General features: G+C 50.0%; 1 protein-coding gene across 3 annotated transcripts in view; it reads left to right on the forward strand.

Annotated features, from left to right (window-relative positions):
• The window catches only part of EPHA8 (EPH receptor A8), an 88,368-nt gene that overhangs the window by 59,273 nt on the left and 8,130 nt on the right, over nucleotides 1–20,965 (forward strand). For all 3 annotated transcript variants that reach the window (XM_053281381.1, XM_053281380.1, XM_053281382.1), the window contains 7 exons: nucleotides 637–761; nucleotides 5,943–6,105; nucleotides 10,258–10,354; nucleotides 12,126–12,193; nucleotides 14,460–14,585; nucleotides 16,454–16,639; nucleotides 19,600–19,661. In XM_053281381.1, coding sequence (XP_053137356.1) covers nucleotides 637–761; nucleotides 5,943–6,105; nucleotides 10,258–10,354; nucleotides 12,126–12,193; nucleotides 14,460–14,585; nucleotides 16,454–16,639; nucleotides 19,600–19,661 — 827 coding nt within the window. The remainder of the gene's footprint in view (nucleotides 1–636; nucleotides 762–5,942; nucleotides 6,106–10,257; nucleotides 10,355–12,125; nucleotides 12,194–14,459; nucleotides 14,586–16,453; nucleotides 16,640–19,599; nucleotides 19,662–20,965) is intronic.

Below are 20,965 nucleotides of genomic sequence, written 5' to 3' on the forward strand. Positions count from 1 at the left end.
GGCAAGAGGATGGTGAGCCTGGGAGACAGGTGGCAAAAGATGGAGGTGGCCAGCGATAGTGGTGATGGTGGGGGCACCGGTCAGGTGGATGGGTGGCCAGCTGGAGAGAGGAGGCAAGCATGGGGGAGAGTGTGTGTGGGGTGCCACACAAAGGGAGAGTCCACCTCTGTTATCTACATGATTATGGGTACAGTCTCTCCTCACTACACCCCTGGCCAGTAGCCATTGTATCTAAACCAAACCTCAGTTTGATGGTGGTATAATTCTGATCTCCCAGTTCTTGGGGCTGTAGCAAGTCAGAAAGGTGAGAGTTGGGGAATGGAGCTGTTGATCCAGCAAGAGCTGTCTGCAAACAGGGGTTGTGCTGCAGTAAGGATCCCTGCCCTTTCCCAGAGCTCGGGCAAACATGTGTGAAAAGTGCTAGAAAGAATGAGAGAGCCTGTTCATTCAGTACCGGGTGCCTGTGAGTAATGGAAATGTGGGGAATGGTCCTTCATCAGAGCTGAGTCCCTTCACCATCTTCTTGCAGCTGTACCATGGCAAACCAGTTCTTAAGACTAAGCCCATGTGTCCCCGTCCCCTCTGCCGCCCAGGCTCTCTTGTTCGTTCCTTATGCTCTGCCATCTGTTTTTGCAGCCCCATCCCAAGTGCTGGCCATCCGCCAGGAGAACGTGGGCCAGAACAGCGTCATGCTCCTCTGGCAGGAGCCAGACCAACCCAACGGCATCATTCTGGAATACGAGATCAAGTACTATGAGAAGGTAACTGCTGGCTGGGGGCTGGGTGGCCAATGGAAGGGTGACCGTTGACCATCCTACTGACCAGTGTAAGCAAGGGCAGATCTGTAACTGAGCAAACATGTGCTTTGCACACGGGCCGCCATATGGGAGCCAAGATAGTCGGGCCAGCATGCTCACCTGCTACTGGCCTCTTCAGCCTCTTGACCACCCACCGCTGGCCTTTATGGCACCTGCTCACTGCTGGCGTCACTGCCAATGTACCTCCCTTTGCCTGCCGTGACATGGTTTAATGACCCCTCTGCCGTGACATGGTTTAATGTGACATGTCACGTCCATGATACCTCTGCCGTGGCATGGCAGAGGAGGAGGAGTTGGTTTTAGGAGGACAGCTGGTCTAGGAGGAGAGCTGGTCTTATGGTAGCAAGCATGACTTGTCCCCTTAGCTAAGCAGGATCCACCCTGGTTGCATATGAAAGGGAGACTAGAAATGTGAGCACTGAAAGATCTTCCCCTCAGGGGATGGAGCTGCTCTGGGAAGAGCAGAAGGTCCGAAGTCCCCTCCCTGGCAGCATCTCCAAGATAGGGCTGAGAGAGATTCCTGCCTGCAACCTTGGAGAAGCCGCTGCCAGTCTGTGAAGACAATACTGAGTTAGATGGACCAATGGTCTGACTTAGTATATGGCAGCTTCCTATGTTCCTATGGTTTAATGACACCTGTGCATGTATTATTGATGAATAAGTTCACACACACACAGGCCTCTGTCTGCTTTTGTTTTGTAGGCCAGCAGCTAACAACGCCGGAATACATCCCGAGCATGCTCAGTATTCACAATTAACTAGACCAAAATTGATTAGACCTCTGTGGCCATTTTGCAGGCCTGCATCGAACACAGGGATATATCCTGAGCATGCTCAGTAACCACAGTTAACTAGACCAGAACTGGTGAGACCTGTAGTGATGGGCAGGCTTTGAGAGAGGACTATTATTTTACACTTACATTACATTTACTAGGCTTCACTTGGAGCAACTGTTTGGAGGGTAGGCCTTTCCTAAAAAGGAAGAATGCGTGGGAAGTTCAAATCAAAGGGTCCAATCCAGAGGACTGGGCGGGGATTTCTGGCTCCTGGAAGGCAAAACTCCTCCAGGTTGCTGAGCTACAGATAGACGACAGTCCTGGTGCCTGTTATTTCTGGGATGGGCTCACGCCAGGGTGATAGTGTCATTATGCGTCACTGTGGCCAGCAAAGGGAGGCAAACTGGTGGCAAGTAGGGGCCAGCGGTGGGTGGGCAGGGGCCGTGGCTGACCCACCATGGGTCAGCGCCAACTTCACTCTGCTGCCGATTGAAAGCTTTGCATTAGGATAATCCCTGTAAGTATCTTCACTGGAATCCCGCCCCCCCCCCCCAGAGTTGGGCTTCCAAGTTGCTGCAGGCAGAGCTTTTCTAAAGGAAAATTCGGAACTGCACAATGCTCTGCGAGTGAAATGTGCACGTGCCTCTACCACACACACACACCTGTGCATTTTCTCCTCTGTGCAGCCACACATGGTGGCCTGGAGTCACATTTCATGGCACTTAGAAACCTGCACAGAGCAGGAGAAAATCCTCAGAGCTGGGAATTGGACAGCACGATTGCAGAAGAACGTGATATTCATTGAGGAGGACTCTGTGGGGAGAAGTCGTGGCATCTTGGTGGAGCAATGGGAACAGTTGGTCCGGATCTGGGCTCCAGAGAAGCCTGGACTACTCGTTTTACTTTTCTCATTATTACCAGGCAGTAATTAATTATATATTACTGTACATCTTCTAATATGATTTGCATGCTTTGAATTTTTGAACAGCACACATGTTCTAGAATTCCTCCTGCTCCTCCTGCTTCTGATTGTGTTTTGCATCTGGTTGCACATTTTAAATATTACTGATTACCTGAATTACTGATTTCATAGCACCAAAACATATCTCTCCCTCTCCCTCTCCCTCTCTTACTGTTTCTCTCTCTCTCTCTTTCGCTGTTTGTTTTCTCTCTTTCACTGTTTCTCTCTCTTTCTATCGTTCTCTCTGTTTTTCTCTTTCGCTTTCTCTCTCTCTCTTTATCTCTTTCTCTCTCTTTCTCTTTGTTTCTCTTTCTTTCTTCTCTTTCTTTCTTTCTCTCTCCCTCTCTCTCCCTGTTTCTTTCTCTCTCTTCCTCTATTTCTCTCTCTCTCTCTTTCTTTCTCTTTCTTTCTTCTCTTTCTTTCTCTCGCCCTCTCTCTCCCTCTGTTTCTTTCTCTCTCTTCCTCTATTTCTCTCTCTCTCTTTCTTTCTCTTTCTCTATTTCTTTCTTTCTTACCTCCCTTCCTTTTCTCCCCTTCCTTCTTAAATGCTTTCTGGTTCAATTTCTTGACTTTGCTCAGACCTCTGTGCCACAGTTTGCAGTCAATTCATTTTTTTTCTGTTTACCCCGGGATAACAATATACCTCAACGCCCATCCTCATGGACTGAGATTCCTCTTTGCACATGATTTAATGTGATTGCATCAAGATGCAATGCACACACGTGGTAATTATGTGTGTTGATTAATCACCATGCAAAGAAGGAATCCTGATGCAATCAAATGTAGATTGCTTCTCACATAGACTCAATCCATGTGCATGTGTGCTGGTGCGCATGGGTAGTTTGTCAGGAAGAAAAAGACACAAACTGAAAAACTGCAGCAAACTGTGTGTGCCCCTTCTAAAATTAGTTTTGGAAAGTCTCCAAGTTAAACTGGGAGGCAGGCACAGTGGGATCTCCCAAGCAAAGCCACGGAATGGAAGCAGAATGGAATAGGGGACATTCCTTAGCTCAGCTGTATCAACAACATTCTCAATCAGTGCAGAAAGATCTTGTGTATCTGCTTCCTAGGGGGAGAACATATTAAAAATCCCTCTCTTTTGCAACCCATTGTGTTTGAGATAAAAGAAATCACCAGGCCTGGATTGTTTGGGAGTTGTATCACAGGGGGATCCATTTCAAATCCATTTCTTATTCCCATCTTAATTGGTGGCCTGATAGTATCTAAAATCCCTAGCAATTCTATTTTTAGAGTCGAACCGGTTTAAGGTCATTTTAAATCACTCCAATAACTTTCTGTAAAGACTCTGGTGAAGGAAGATTCTTCAGAAGTTCCCTAGCACCGTTGCTGCATTCTCTTGGAAAGCTTAAGTCTTGTGGGTTCCAAAGCTCCAAAGACCTCTAAGTGCACCAACAAGCTGATACGTGCCCCAGTAAGCTGGCAGCTTGATGTGTTCATCTGGAGAGGGAGGGGGAAAGAAGCAAACTCAGATTGGATCCAGGTGGAAACATTCTTTTCCCCAGCCCAAACAGCCACTCCCCATTTCCTCATGACTAGGGGTTTGCACAAAATGTTCAAAGTCAAATGGACTGGACGGTTCGACCGAACCGTTTCGGCAGAACACGGTTCGACTGGACTGTTTTGGCCGAACACGGTTCGGTTCAAATTCAATTTGAATTCAATCCAAACTGTGTTTTGGGGTTCGTGCACACCCCTACTCACAACCAAAATGGGGGGAGGAGGAGCTTCCAGTCAGGCGCCAAGTCTCATGTATGCTCCGGAAAATTGGCAATGTGTCAGCAGAAACTGAGGGAAGAGGAGGGGGAAATGTAATGCTAGGGCAAGTGCCCAACCCACTTCAGGAGCTGTGTGCTCTCCTGGTTTTTAGTTGTGCATTCGCAAAAACCTAGATAGGAGAAGGGGAGAGTGATCATCCGCTCGCCAGGAGCTGAGTGAAATGGTGTTCTGTCCGTCCTCAATAAAATGCTGGGGTCGCAGGCTGGGTAGGATGGTGCCACCTTAGCCAGGTCTTGCTTTGCAGACAACCACGCCTTCCTACCAAGGTTTTTGCTAACACACAACCGAAAATCAGGGGAACCCACAGATCCCAATTTACAATGTTGTGGTGTGTATTCTGGGGCTTAGGCTGCATGGAGTGCCTTACAAAGTCAAATGTGGGCAAACCCAGATATTCAACATTTCAGGCTCTATTGGGTAGCGATCAGAGGGAGGTATGTACCAGCCAATTTTCCTTCTATGTTGACATGGCTCATGGGCTAAGGGTGGAGTGGCAGGAGGTCATAACCAGACCCACCACTCAGGGCACTTTAAAACATCGGGGTGGGGCTGATGCTCAGTAGTAGAGCATCTGCCTTGTAGGCAGAGAGTCCCAGGTTCAGCCTCTGGCAGCATCTACAGGTAGGGCTGAGAAAGACCCCTGCCTGAAACCTTGGAGAACTGCTGCCAGTTAGTGTTGACAGTACTGAGCTAGATACACCAGTTGTCTGACTGGAGGAGGAGAAGAACTGGTCTGGTGGTAGCAAGCATGACTGGTCCCCTTAGCTAAGCAGGGCCTGCCCTGGTTGCTTATGAATGGGAGACTAGATGTGTGAGCACTGGAAGAGATTCCCCCCCTTAGCCACTCTGGGAAGAGCAGAAGGTTCCAAGTTCCCTCTCTGGCATCTCATAGGAACATAGGAAGCTGCCGTATACTGAGTCCAACCAAGGTCGCAGGCAGGAATCTCTCTCAGCCCAGTCTTGGAGATGCTGCCAGGGAGGGAACTTGGAACCTTCTGCTCTTCCCAGAGCAACCCCATCCCCAGAGGGGAATCTCTTCCAGCGCTCATATGTCGTCTACCATTCAAATGCAACTAGTGCGGACCCTGCTTAGCTTCGGGGAAAAGTCCATGCTTGCTACCACAAGACCAGCTCTCCTTTCCAAGATAGGTCTGAGAGAGATCCCTGCCTGCAGCCTTGGGGAATCCGCTGCCAGTCTGTGTTGACAATACTGAGCGAGATGGACCAATGGTCTGACTCAGTATATGGCAGCTTCCTATGTTTCTGTGTTAATGTTTGGTTTGAAAAGGGTTGTTGTTGTTTTAAAGGGGGGGAAATAACATTGCCTACCAGTGTTCCCTCTAACAGGGATTCCCAGATGTTGCTGACTACAACTCCCAGAATCCTCAGCTGCACGGGCTTTTGCTTGGGGATTCTGGGAGTTGTAGTCCACAACATCTGGGAACCCCTGTTAGAGGGAACTCTGGTTGCCAATGCAATCCATTGGTTCACGGTCCTTTGAAATGGCTGTGTGTGCAAATTGATTTCCAACCACATCCGCCTTCCTAGCCACACAGGGTGGCAATCCAGTCTCCCCCTCTGTCTCCCCAGGACAAAGAGATGCAGAGCTACTCCACCCTGAAGTCCAAGGGCAACAGCACCACAGTCTCGGGTCTGAAGCCGGCCACCCGCTATGTCTTCCAGGTCCGAGCCCGCACCTCGGCTGGCTGTGGCAGATTCAGCCAGGCGGTGGAAGTGGAGACCACCAAAGCAAGTGAGGCAAAGCAGGGGGAGAAACGCTATGTCAGGGGCAACCCTAGAGCAACTAGGGTTTTTTGTGGGGGGCATGGGGCCAATGGTCTGATTCAGTAGGACTCCTCTTCCTGCGTCCCTCTGTTCCTTGTTGCCCCAGGGTGTGAGCCATTGGACCCCATGCCGAATGAGCTATAGGCCTGTCCTGCCTTGCTTTGAGTACATTCTCTCCTCCTTATCCACTGATATCTTCCAGCCCCTTTTGCATATTGCTCCTAGTAGGGCTGCAGGGTCGCCTCTTCCCCTGTGTGACAGTCCGGCCTGCGATTGGGGGTGTGCACAAAACCGGTTTGCCCAGTTCGGTTCGAGTCCGGACCGGACTCGAACCGGACCGAACATTTTTTTGTTTTGGCACCCCAAACTAGAACCCCTGTTCGGCTCGGGGTCGATTCGATCTGGGGTTTTAATTGTCTTGTTGTTGTAGTCAGAGGCGCTCTTTCCCCTGGACTTTGGGGCTGAAGTCCAGGGTCTCCACAGGCCCTGGGGACCCCCAAATCATTGCTAGTCTGTCCTGGGGGGTGTGGTGGCCCGGCCAAGCATGATTATGCTTGATTTGCAGGGGAGGGGCAGCTTCCAAAGGCCTCTAGGTCCAGGCTCCAAAATTACCCAAGTGCACCTCTGGTTGTTGTTTTAAAAATAACTCACTGCCAGGTCCAGGTTGTAATGTGTGTCTCAGAAAGTTCCCCTTCCCCCTTCCGGCCTCCCTTTTCAGGCCAGTTTGGCCTGATTACGGGCCGTCCCAGCCCTCTGCCTGCTCATGGTGGCCATTTTGAAGGCCTCCATGCATGCACACTCACCATTTACGTGCCTGGGTATGCAAAATGAGTCGAGCTGAACAAAACTGGGCCCAGCTTGGCTTGAGGGCAAGCCTTCCAACAGGCCTGGTTTGATGGTGAAGCTGTTCGAAACCGAACCGGTTCTCACATCCCTACCTGCGATAGCCAAAGCTATCCCAGGGCAGACTTGGAATCTATTTATTAGTAATCTTCCAAGTTTGATAATCCTCAGCTTGAGAGGAAAGAATGCCTTACAACAGTGCCACTTGCAATATAGTAATACTGAGGGGTGGAGAGCTGGTCTTGTGGTAGCAAGCATCAACTTTGCTAAGCAGCGTCTGCCCTGGTTGGCATTTGAATGAGAGATGTCATTTTAGAAAAATGTGGGGTGTGTCTGGAGGAGAGGCGGTCTTGTGGTAAAGTAAAGTGTGCCATCAAGTTGGTGTCGACTCCTGGCGACCACAGAGCCATGTGGTTTTCTTAGGTAGATTACAGGAGGGGTTTCCCATTGCCTCCTCCCACGCAGTATGAGATTATGATGCCTTTCAGCATCTTCCTATATCGCTGCTGCCCGATATAGGTGTTTCCCATAGCCTGGGAAACATACCAGCGGGGATTCAAACCGGCAACCTCTGGTTTGCTAGTCAAGTCATTTCCCTGCTGCACTATTAGATGGCCTGGTAGCAAGCATGGATTGTCCAATTTGCTAAGCAGGGTCCACCCTGGTTTTCAATTAATGGGAGACTGAATGTGTGAATTCTCTAAAGTATTCCCCTTAGGGGATGGGGCCACTCTGGGAAGAGCACCTGCTTGCTTGCATGTAGAAGGTCCCAATTTCCCTCCCTGGTAGCATCTCCAGATATCACTGGGGGAGACTCCTTTCTCTAACCTTGGAGAAGCTGCTGCCAGTCTGTGTAGACAATACTGAGCTAGATAGACCAATGGTCTGACTCAGTATTTGGCAGCCTCCTATGTTCTGATGTTCTTATGATATATACCAACTATTTGCAACAAAATCTCTTCAGAATTACAATATGTAATTTCTCCATCTAATTCTTTCCAGGATCATCATCATGTTCAACATATATATAGCCAAACAGCAGATAACTGCTAGATGCATTTCAACTATACAGCTCCTTCCTCAGTGGCTTCTCTACCTCTGCTTACTGTACACATATTAAATTGTAGACAGTATCTGTTGTTTCCTCCTGGAAGCCAACATTTTATTTGTTTGTTTGTTTATCATATTTTTATACCACCCAATACTCACATCTCTGGGTGGTTTACAACAACAAAAAATGACAACAGAAAAGTTAAAACAATAGTTAAAACAAATAAATGACAACAGAGAAATCAAAACATTATTTAAAATAAATGACAGCAAAAAGTTAAAAGATTACAACAGTTTAAAGCCTTAAAACAATATTTTAAAACAATGTTAAAACTATTTTAAAAGGCATTTAATTAAAAGCCTGGGTGAACAGATGTGTCTTTAAAGATTTTTTTAAAATTGTAAGAGATGGGGAGGCTCTTATTTCGGTAAGGAGTGCGTTCCAAAGTTTCGGGGCAGCAGCGGAGAAGGCCTGTCCCGGAGTAGCCACCAGGTGAGAACATAAGAACAGCCCTGCTGGATCGGGCCCAAGAAGGCCCACCTAGTCCAGCATCCTCTCTCGCACAGTGGCCCACCAGATGCTGCTGGAAGCCACAGGCCGGAGTTGAGGGCATGCGTTCTCTCCTGCTGTTACTCCCCTGCAACTGGTACTCAGACCCATCCTGCCTCTGAGGCTGGAGGTGGCCCACAGCCCTCCTACTAGTAGCCGTTGATAGACCTCTCCTCCATTACATTATCCAAACCCCACTTAAAGCCATCCAGGCTGTTGGCTGTCACCACATCTCATGGCAGAGAATTCCACAAGCTGATTATGTGTTGCTGTTTGATTATGCGTTGCTGGCGTACGACGAGCCGATGGCAACTGCAGATGGACTTCTCCTGATTATCTCAATGGGTGGTGGAGTTCATGACGAAGAAGACGTTCTCTTAAATGCCCAGGGCCCAAGCCGTTGAGGGCTTTATAGGTTATAGTCAGCACCTTGTACTTTGCCCGGAAACTTATCGGCAGCCAGTGTAGCTCTTTCAATACGGGAGTAATACGCTCTCTCCAAGATGACCTGGAGACCAACCTGGCTGCTGCATTTTGAACCGGCTGTAGTTTCTGGACTACATACAAGGGCAGCCCCACATAGAGTGCATTGCAGCAGTCAAGTCTGGAGGTTGCCAGACTGGATTTTAAACCTACTTTCCCATAGGCTTATGAGATCACCCAGCAACACGTAGAGCAATATGAACCAAACCGGATACAGTTGTAGGGTGACAAAGAGATGCCTCGGTGGTGTGATTTGCGATGATGTCATCCACCCCACTTCAAGATGGCGGACGCATGGACATTGGAGGCGCAAGTGGGCTAACTTGTGAACCGCCTACCCGATTTGGACCACATTGAGTCCAGTTGTAGGGATCGTGAAAGGAAAGAAGGCAGATTAGTTTGTACTAGAACAACTTATTTCTTCTTTTCTAAGGACTTATTGTTACATCTGTTCACATATACTGGTTGAGTCTGTAAGGTAAATGGCTGCTCTTGTTATAATATAGCATGTAGCATTGTGGATTATTGTGAATAATTCTCTCTCAAACTGAGGTTTATTGAACTTGGAAGATTACTAATAAATAGATTACATGTATGTATAATTGTCCCTTGATTGTTTTGTAACAGTCAATCTTACTTAAGAGAGCCATGTTCTCCTGGCCACTGCTCGGCCGGCCGTCTCACCCTACCCCCCACATCGGCTTCCTTTCACTGGGAATGGGGCTACAGCACAATGGAAGGGCATCTGATTGGCATGCAGAAGGCCCCAGGTTCACTCCCTGGAAGCATCTCCATGTAGGGCTGGGAGAGAGTGAAACCCAGGAGCGCTGCTGCCAGTCAGAGTAGACAGTGCTGAACTAGATGGACCAATGGTCTGACTCCGTTTGGCAGCTTCATCAAAGCATCCATAGCTCAGAGGCAGGGCATCTGCTTTGCATGCAGAAGGTCCCTCCCTGGAAGCATCTCCATCTAAGGGCTGGAAGAGAGTGAGAGTCGGGAGAGCCACTGCCAGTCAGAGCAGACAATACTGAGATAGATGGACCAATGGTCTGACTCAGTAGAAGGCAGGTACCTGTGCCATAGGTTTATAGGAAGCACTGAGAAAGGGAGGGGGAAGGTTCAGCTCTGAGGGTGTGCTTGTTTGCAAAACTTTCGCTCCCTGGCTGAAATCCTCTCTGCAACCTTTCTCTCCAGTAGCTCCCCCCTATGACACCACCACGGTCGTGTGGATCTGCCTCATGCTAATTACTGGCCTCATCGCTCTGCTGCTGTTCCTGGTCTGCAAGAAGAGGTAGGTTTCGCCCCGAAGGCCAGCTTCTGCCAAATGACCACATCCAGATGGGTTTGTAGGGGAGGACCGAATTGCCCCCTTGGGATGCATGAATTGCCCCCTTGGGATGCATGAATTGCCCCCTTTGCTAAGCAGTGTCCAGGATGGTTTGCATTTGGAGGGGTGACTAGTATGTGTGAATGCTGGAAGATATTCCCCATAGGGGAGGGGCCATAGCTCAGCAGTAGAGCTGATCCCAGCTTCATTCACTGGTAGCATCTCCAGGCAGGGCTGGGAAAGACCTCGGAGAAGCTGCTGCCAGTCAGGGTAGGCAACGCTGAGCTAGATGCTGCCAGTCAGTGTAACAACGCTGAGCTAGATGGACCAAAGGTCACACTCAGCAGAAGGCAGCTTCCTAGAGGATGGGGTCATAGCTTTGAGGTAGGCAATACTGAGCTAGATATACAAATGGTCTGACTCAGTATAAAACAGTTGCATTTGTTATGGGGGGAACATAAGAACATAGGAAGCTGCCATATACTGAGTCAGACCCTTGGTCCATCTAGCTCAGTATTGTCTACACAGACTGGCAGCGGCTTCTCCAAGGTTGCAGGCAGGAATCTCTCTCAGCCCTATCTTGGAGATGCTGCCAGGGAGGGGACTTGAAATCTTCTGTTCTTTCCATCCCCTGAGGGGAATCTCTTACAGTGCTCACACTTCTAGTCTGAAGTGGGGAGAGCTGGTTTTGGGGAAGCGAGACCAAATGGGCCCATTTGCTAAGCAGGATCTGCCTTGGTTTGCATTTGCATGGGGGTCTACATGGCTGTACTATCTGCTCTAAAATATTGCCCTTAGAGCAGGGCCGCTCAACTTTGGCCCTCCTGTAGATGCTGACTGACAATGGTCATAACCCCTGGCTATTGGCCTAGATTCAACAAATGGAGCAATCCTCAAAATCCAGAACTGTGCCACCGCCAAACGGGTGGCTTGCTGCAGGGGGAGTGCCACGTGCTTAGGCTGTGCCACGGGGGTTAGTGGTGGCACCTGCGGCTATTGCTGAGCCGCTAAGAAACTTTAACTACTTCTCTCACTGCCATGCTTTCGATCCTGAACTGGTCAGCCCAAACCAGGCTTGGTTCGTTTCAATCACGGAATGAACGGCCTCCGGTTCGTTTTACAATTGAATCGCCGAACCGGGCCGGTTCGAGGTGAACCAGTTCGGGATTTTAACAGTTCATGCACACCCCTGGTGCCCAGTGCACAGCACCTTCGTTAAAATCCTTGGACAGGCCAGAAGAGTCGCAACATGGAGTGATCCTACCGAGTCAAGTGCCTCTGAACATTAGCAGAGTGCAGGATCATAGTTAGAATTGAAAATGGCCCTGGGATCTGAGGGAGAGGGGACGCCCCAGCTGAGCAACAGCTTGCTCTTGGTCCTAAGTTCCCTCCCTGGCATCTCCAGATAGGGCTAAGAGAGATCCCTGCCTACAACCTTGGAGAAGCCGCTGCCAGCCTGTGTAGGCAATACTGAGCTAGATGGACTAATGGTCTGACTCAGTATGTGGCAGCTGCCTATGTTCCTACCCATAGAGCGTTGACTTGTATGCAGAAGATCCCCTGTTCGGTCCCCGACAGCATCTCCAAGTATCGCTAGGAAAGGTTCCTGCCTGACACCCCGGAGAGCTGCTGCCAGTCAGTGCAGACAGTCTTGAGCCAGATGGACCAAGAGTCAGACTCTGCGTAAGGCAGCTTCCCATGTAACTCTCCTGATGCCCTCTCCCTTGTGCGGCAGGCACTGTGGTTACAGCAAAGCCTTCCAGGACTCGGATGAAGAGAAGATGCACTATCAGAACGGACAGGGTGAGTGCTGAGTGGTTTACGGTCCTGTTGCCTTCATGCAGGCTGAACCACAGGCCTGCCACTGCTATTCAGGCAGCAGGCATGTATGCCGAGAGCTACCCATAGCAGTGGATGGGTAGGGATGTGCCAACAAGTTCGACGCCGAATGTTTTCGACCTCGAACCGCTCCGGTTCGACTGTTCGGGGTCAAACCAAACCACCCCCTGTTCGGTCCAACCCTGGACCAAAAAAGGCTCATTGCGTAGGTGCGGTGGCCTCCAAAATGGCCACCGCACTGAAGGGGAAGAGGGAGGCCGGCGGGGGGAGGGGGAACCTCTGTGGACACCCCTCCCTGACTTGGACAACTCCCCGGAGGAGGAAAGTTTTTTTAAAAAATTTAAATTTGAAAAAACCTTGTTAACCCCTCTGAACCGGAACCGGGTGGGGGGTGGTTCAAGGGGTTGCCAGACCGAACTGGCCTGGTCTGGTCCGGGTCCAGTTCAGACTTGAACCGAACCAGACCAACCGGTTCCATGCACACCCCTATGGATGGGTAAAGTGAGGCTGAATCCAATTACATGGTCGAAGGCAGCAATTTCCTGGGGAGGTGTTGGGAACGGATCCCTGTCCCCCTACATAAATGGTCATTGTTGAATACAGAGTGGCCCTCCAGCTGTGGCCCTCCAGCTGTTGCAGAACTACATCTCCCATCATCCACAGCTATGATTTATTGTGGCTGGGGATGATGGGAGTTGTAGTCCGGCAACATCTGGACAACTGCAGGTTGGGAACCTCTGGTCTAATATGCTTTCCATGTTACCTTCTTGTGTTGAGGAGGCCACAGATATTTTTCCATGCCAATTAATAGGGCTTTATGCCTCCAGCTGGGAGAAAGCTGTGCCCAGGATATGGTTTCAATTTGGCATCCCTCAAAGCCAGCTTGATGGCATTTCCCCACCATTTTTGGTACCCTAGCTGAACAGTTCCCAACCGTGGCTCTCCAGCTGTTGCTGAACTACAACTCCCATCATCCCCAGCTACGATCTATTGTGGCTGGGCATGATGGGAGTTGTAGTTCGACAACAGCTGAAGTGCCACAGCTTGGGAACCCCTGCCAACTGAGCAAAGAGGCACCTTTTAAAGTGGCGATTCTCTTACATTTAGCAGGAGGAGAGCAACTGGCCCTATCCATCCCCAGCACAGCATCCCTCCAGTGGCTGTTGATGCTGTCTCTCTTATGTTTCTTTTTAAGAACGTGAGCCCTTTGGTGAAAGTGGAGCCGATTCATTTAATTATTTATAGCTACGTAAACCTCTTGGGGAGCTTTTGTTGAAAAGCAGCATATAAATAGTCACTGTCATATTCGTATTAGACAATGAACATTGCTGTGGGGAGCAGGTACGGGCTAGTTCATAACACTTCCGCAGGAAATCTTGGCCTTTGGCCATCTAATATGGGGGAAACCCCTGCCCTAGCCCGTATGACTTTTTTTGGGGGGGACCACAGCCATACTTGGCAGCTGATGCTCTCTGGGCTGGAGCAGCGAGGAAAGCTGATTATACCTTTAAAATCTAAGAGGCTGCCTCTTCCTGCTGCCCCGCGCCGGCACCCAGCTCTTTGCAGGATCCGCCCCTCATGCGCATGCCCAGCAGCCATCTGAGGGATCAGCCCAACAAAGTCTTTTAAAACTTTTGACCTCCAATGGCCACCACACAGAGCTGGGCACAGTGATGCGCTTACCGATCTTTGAAGCAGGGGTGGATGATGTGGGCGCCGCCGGGGGCGCAGAGGGAGGCACCTTTAAGTGTAAATTAGTAGGTGCCCGCTGAATGGCAGACCGATCGTTCTTCTTGTGTCGAGGAGGCCACAGATCTTTTCCATGCAGATCAATAGAGATTTATGCCTCCAACTGGGAGAAAGCCCTGCTCGGGATATGGAGCCGTAGTGGGTACGGTTCGTGGCACACGTAGCGGTGTGCTGATGCTGGGAAGAGCTTTCAGGTATGGCGGGATGGGAGGGAAGCAGATATTAATTTCGACTTAAAGGTGCCCTCAGCTGCCCTCTCCCGGCAGTGCCCAAACCAGCCGCCACTCCTTTGAAGGTATCATCTGCTTTCATCTCGGCCCCCCGCTGCAATGCAGAGGGTAACTATTCACTGTGCCTGCCCCATCCGGTGCCCCTGAGAGTCGGCACCCTATGCAACTGCCTACATCTGCATAGTGGACAGGCCAGACCTGAAGGTGCATGCATATCTGCCCCAACAATCTGCCTTTCTCCCTTTCTCCAGTGAAATTCCCCGAGTCCAAATTCTACGTGGAGCCACACACTTACGAAGACCCCTGCCAAGCTGTGCATGAGTTCACGCGAGAAATCGAGGCCTCTAGGATTAAGATCGAGCGGGTTATTGGGTCGGGTACGTGCCTTCCTTTTCTCTGTGCTGCCTTCTTCCTTGGTTCTTTTTGGTAGCCGGCTAAAAATCAGTTGTAGCCGGGGACGATGTGAGTTGCAGTTCAAAACACAACACTACAGATCCAGTGATAGAATTGGGGGAAAGGACATAAGGAATGAAACTATAAATGTAAACTGTACTGTAAATTATAAAGTCATATAAACATAGTGATAATGATGGATCGTGCGAGGCAGAAATGCTAACAAAACATAAAATAAATGAAACGACAATTGATCAAAAAGAACTATGTAGTCCTTAAAAGATATTATGATGACAGCAACCTCGGTGATGAGAGAGAGAGAGGAGAGAGGCTCGTCTGTCAAGCACACGGGACAGGGCCTTCTCAGTGATTGCCCCCAGGTTTTGGAATGCTCTCCCAGCTGACATCTACTCTTCAGCCTCCTTGATAGTTCTTAGGAAAAAAGTAAAGATGTGGCTCTTTGCCCAGGCTTTTAAATGCAAGTATTGTTTTTATGGCTGCTGCTTTGTGTTTTTATGTATTATTATTTTTAATGGGTCTTTAAATTTGTAAATAGAGATATTTTAATATGCATATTTTAATTATGCATTGTTTTAATTTATATTGTAAATCCCTTTGAGATTATTTTAATGAAAAGCAGTACATTTGTTTGTTTGTTTGTTTATCTTTTGATTGATTGATTGATTGATTGATTGATTGCATTTCTATACTGCCTAGTATAGAAATCTCTCGGCAGTGTACAGATTAAAACATAATATGAAACCAAACATTTTAAATTCATAAAAATGGATAAACATCACAATAGATAAAAACACACATTAAAATTTAAAATTTAAATTTCAGTTTAAAGCCTGGGAAAACAGGTACGTCTTCAAGGTTTGTTTGTTTTCTATGAATCAAACAAACAAACAAACAAATGAAATAAGCTGTTTTGAACTACTTTGCCATATGAATAATATGAGCCATTTAGGGCCATTTAATATTATTATTATGCAGAGATTTATTTTGTATCTTTAAACATCTTTTTCAACAAGAGTTTGAAGTTTCAGTGAAGATTTCATTGATATTCATGGGAGACAGTATGAACTCATATGGACACTTGACAAAGTAGTTCGAAACAGCTTATCTCCAGGGTGCTGTTGCAATATATATTATGAACTAAAAAGGATCAATTCTCGTTTTGTGTATTTTGTGTTTTGTTAGCATTTCTGCCTCACACGACCCATCATTATCACTATGTTTATATGACTTTATAATTTACAATATAGTTTACATCTATATATCCTCGAGGCACAAATGACCAGGCTCAAACTATCCCACTTCGGACACATTATGGGAAAACCCAGCTCCCTTGAGAAGCCCATAATGCTGGGAAAAGTGGAAGGAAAGAGAAGAAGAGGACGACCAGCAGCAAGGTGGATGGACTCGATGACGACAGCAATGAAGGCACCACTGAGACACCTTCAAGGCCAAGTTGAAGACGGATCATCCTGGAGAGAATCTATCTATGTCATCGCTGAGAGTTGACACCAACTTGATGGCACTTAATCAATCAATCAATCAAATCAACTAACCAATCAATTAATATGTCCTCTTTCCCAATTGTATCATTGGATCTGATGGATTCTGTTTTGGATTCTTAGTTTCAGATCCTTTTACGCTATTTATGTGGGAATTGTAGTTAGTAACATCTGGAGTACCCAAGGGTTGGGAACCCCGATTCTAGACAAAGAGCTAGCTTAAAATGGGGTTAAAGAGAAGTTCATCACCTCAGTGGCGCAAAAGAAGGGGACCTGACCAAAAAAGGGGAATGATGATCAAACTTATTATGCTAACCCATCTTGCTTCCCAGGAGAGTCTGGAGAGGTGTGCTACGGCCGCCTGAAACTCCCAGGAAAGAGGGAACTGCCGGTGGCGGTGAAGGCTCTTAAGGTCGGCTACACGGAGAAGCAGAGGCGGGACTTCCTGAGCGAAGCCAGTATCATGGCGCAGTTTGATCATCCCAACGTCATCCACCTGGAGGGCGTGGTCACCAAAAGTAGGTGTGAGCTCTGGCGTAGTGAGGGAAGGTCAGGAGGGGTTGGATCTGTGGGGACCAAGGGGGAGTATCCGAGGTGGGGGGGGCAGCGGTGGATCAGGACCCTTGTATCCCTGAGGCGGCGTGGTGCCAAACACTGCCCCCTTACACACCTGTGAAGCTGCTTTATACAGAGTCAAACCATTGGTCTGACTAGCTCAGTACTGTCTACACAGACAGGCAGCAGCTTCTTCAAGGTTGCAGGCAGGAGTCTCTCTCAGCCCTATCTTGGAGATGCTGCCAGAGAGGGAACTTGGGACCTTCTGCATGCAAGCAGGCAGCTGCTCTGCCCAGAGCGGCCCCGTCCCTGAAGGGGAATCTCTTCCAGTTCTCATACATGTGGTTTCCCATTCCAATCCATTCTCCAATCGGATAGGGCGATCAGTGGCTATTAGCCTTGGTAGCCAGATAACTCTATCAGGATCAGAAGGCGCATGCCCCGGAACACCAGTGTTGCTGGGGAGTGGTAATGAGCATGTTATGTTGAACACAGGTGAAGCAGTACACTTCCTGTCTGTGCCATGCACTTGAATGGCACGTATCCAGGTTCACTTCTGCACTGATTGCAGGTACAGTCAACCATGCAAAAAACGTATACACATGGATAGACATCTGTACACTCGTACAACATAATCGCCCAATTCAGACAGTATGCTGTGTGAGTGTACAGCTGTCTGTACACTCGTAACACATGTTTGTGTGAATACCTGTACCTGTGTTCTTTTAAAAAGTGAACCTGGGTACAGGCCCTTCAAAGGCAGGGTACAGATAGGAAACGTACTGCTGTACCTCTGTTCAGTGTAACACGTGAATGACTGTATCTGGATAGAGATTTGTGCCTGCGTATACTGCACATTGGTTATACAAGTGTTGAACTCAAAATGTGAATGGGCCAAAGGTCTACATAGGGCTTTCCTTGCATACCAGCCCAAAACAGGAGGTTCCTATTCTGTGTCGCTCTTGGATCCCAGCCTCAGTAGAGACCCCAGCTCAGCCTGGAACAGGATACATGTCATTTCAGGGGAAGAGAGGGGGAGAGGGAGAGAGAGAGAGGGAGAGAGGGTGAGGGAGGAAGGGAGAGGGAGGGAGGGAGATGAGTGGGAGGTAGGGAGAAGGGGGGAGAAGGGGAGAGGGAGAGAGAGAGAGGGTGAGGGAGGGAGGTGAGTGGGAGGGAGAGGGAGGGAGAGTGGGAGAGAGGCAGAGGGAGGGAGAGAGAGGGGTGGGGAGAGAGGGAGAGAAGGAAGGTGAGGGGGAGGGAGAGGGAGAGAGGGAGAGGGAGAGGGAGGGAGGTGAGGGGAGGGAGGGGGAGGAAGAGTGGGAGAGAGGCAGAGGGAGGGAGGGAGAGGGGTTGGGGGAGAGAGGGAGAGAAGGAAGGTGAGAGGGAGGGGGAGGGGGAGAGGGGGAGGTAGGAAGGGAGAAAGGGAGAGAGAGAGGCTGAGGGAGGGAGGGAGGGAGGTGAGTGGGAGGGAGAGGGAGGGAGAGAGGGTGAGGTAGGAAGGGAGAGAGGGAGAGGGAGGTGGGGGAGGGAGGGAGAGTGGGAGAGAGGTAGAGGGAGGGAGGGAGAGGGGTGGGGGAGAGAGGGAGAGAAGGAAGGTGAGAGGGAGGGGGAGGGAGAGAGGGGGAGGTAGGAAGGGAGAGAGGGAGATGGAGGTGAGGGGGAGGGAGGGAGAGTGGGAGAGAGGCAGAGGGAGGGAGGGAGAGGGGTGGGGGAGAGAGGGAGAGAAGGAAGGTGAGGGGAGGGAGAGGGAGAGAGGCAGAGGGAGGGAGGGAGAGGGGTTGGGGGAGAGAGGGAGAGAAGGAAGGTGAGAGGGAGGGAGAGGGAGAGAGGGAGAGGGAGGGAGGTGAGGGGGAGGGAGGGGGAGGAAGAGTGGGAGAGAGGCAGAGGGAGGGAGGGAGAGGGGTTGGGGGAGAGAGGGAGAGAAGGAAGGTGAGGGGAGGGAGAGGGAGAGAGGGAGAGGGAGGGAGGTGAGGGGGAGGGAGGGGGAGGAAGAGTGGGAGAGAGGCAGAGGGAGGGAGGGAGAGGGGTTGGGGGAGAGAGGGAGAGAAGGAAGGTGAGAGGGAGGGGGAGGGAGAGAGGGGGAGGTAGGAAGGGAGAAAGGGAGAGAGAGAGGCTGAGGGAGGGAGGGAGGTGAGTGGGAGGGAGAGGGAGGGAGAGAGGGTGAGGTAGGAAGGGAGAGAGGGAGAGGGAGGTGGGGGGATGGAGGGAGAGTGGGAGAGAGGCAGAGGGAGGGAGGGAGAGGGGTTGGGGGAGAGAGGGAGGGAGAAGGAGAGAGGGAGAGGGAGAGGGAGGGAGGTGAGGGAGGGAGAGAGGGACAGAGGGAGGGAGAGAAGGCAGGAGAGAGGGAGTGAGAGGGAGAGAGTGTGGAAGAGAGAGAGGGAGAAGGGGAGGGAGAGGGAGGGAGAGAGATGGTGGGGGAGAGAGATTGAGATTGTTCCTGGCTGCTATCCTCAGTTGCTTACAAACATCATTAGCAAAATGAGCCATTATTTAAACTGGTTTTCTACAGCTGGTCCGCTGAATGGAGCTGCAAAGAGCCGGTTGGCATCCAATGCCTTTCCCTGCCGGCTTCTGCGTCCGCTCCCTGGCATACGGCTCGCATCCTGGTCCCTTTTCCATGAGGCCCGGATCAGGGCCGTTGGCTTGACGGGCCCGCTGCCCATTAGCATTCATTGGACAAGACGAATTGCCTTGTAAGGAAGAGCGTTGGCGATGCATCGTATTATGCAAATGGCATGCAAATATCATTTCGACAATGAGGACAAGTTAGGAACAGCACTTAAGCGAGTCTGCGGCTGGGACCTCGAGGGAGCGCGTCCCATCACGGGGCTGGGGTTCAGGTGCCCGGCAAGGCCGTTGGAGGAGCGGCTCAGCCAGCAAAGTGACTCCTCGATTAACTTGACCTCTCTTGTCTCCCTGGCAGGCAAATTAGTCATGATTGTAACCGAGTACATGGAGAACGGCTCGCTGGATTCCTTTCTCCGGGTAAGCTGCTCTTTCTCATTCACGGTGCATGGCTTGGGCCTGAGTGACTGACAGGGGAAAGGACAGGCGGGAGAATCTGCGGCAGCCTTAACCCTCCGACGGCTGATGGAAAGCTGCAAATCCATCACAGATCGCTCTTTTCCTCGACTCCTGCCCACCTCGCCACATGAAACCGCCTCCTTCAGGCCCATTTAGAAGACATTCCTTTCCTCTTCCCCCTGCAGAGAGGGGCGATGGCCACCAGCTTGGATGGCTTTGAAAGAGGCTTAGCCAAATTCACGGAGGACAGGGCTATCGGGGGCAACTAGTCTGGTGGCTAGAGGCCACCTCCAGCCTCAGAGGCAAGAGGCCTCTGAATACCTACTACGAAGACCATTCATTCATTCATTCATTCGATTTCTATACCGCCCTTCCAAAAATGGCTCAGGGCAGTTTACACAGAGAAATAATAAATGAATAAGATGGATCCCTGTCCCCAAAGGGCTCACATTCTAAAAAGAAACATAAGGTAGACCCCAGCAAGAGTCACTGGAGGTCCTGTGCTGGGGGTGGATGGGGCCAGTTACTCTCCCCCTGCTCAATAAAGAGAATCACCACATTAAAAGGTGCCTCTTTGCCAAGTTAGCAGGGGTTGATGAATATTTATATACCGCTCTTCAACCAAAGTTCCCAAAACGGTTTACATAGAAAAATAAATACTATATCAATAAGATAGTTCCCTCTCCCCCAAAGAGCTCACAATCTAAAAGGAAACACAAGGCAGATACCAGCAACGGCCACCGGAGGGATGCTGTGCTGGGGCTGGATAGAGTCAGTTGCTCTCCCCCTGCTCCAGACAATCGCCACTCGAAGAGGTGTCTCTTTGCACAGTTAGCAGGGGCCTAATGCCTCTATGAGATGCCTCTGTGGGGGGAGAGCTGGGCTTGTGGTAGTGAGCATGAATTGTCCCCTTTGCTAAGCAGGGTCCATCCTGGTTGCAGTTGGATGGGAGACTATCACAGGAGCTGGTCTGCTGGTAGCAAGCATGAATTGACTCATTTGCTAAGCAGGGTCCACCCTGGTTTAAATTTGGATGGGAGATTATATGTGAGCATTAAGAAATTCCCCTTAAGGGATGGGGCTGCACTGGGAAGAGCATCTGAGGTTGCAAGTTCCCTCCCTGAAATCTCCAGATGGGGCTGAGAGAGATTCCTGCCTGCAACCTTGGAGAAGCTGCTGCCAGTTTGGGTAGACAATACTGAGCTAGATGGACCAAGGGTCTGACTCGGTATATGGCAGCTTCCGTGGACAGGGGCTGTCTGAAT

Source organism: Hemicordylus capensis, chromosome 16 (genome assembly GCF_027244095.1).
Source record: "Hemicordylus capensis ecotype Gifberg chromosome 16, rHemCap1.1.pri, whole genome shotgun sequence".
Taxonomy (NCBI): Eukaryota; Metazoa; Chordata; class Lepidosauria; order Squamata; family Cordylidae; genus Hemicordylus; species Hemicordylus capensis.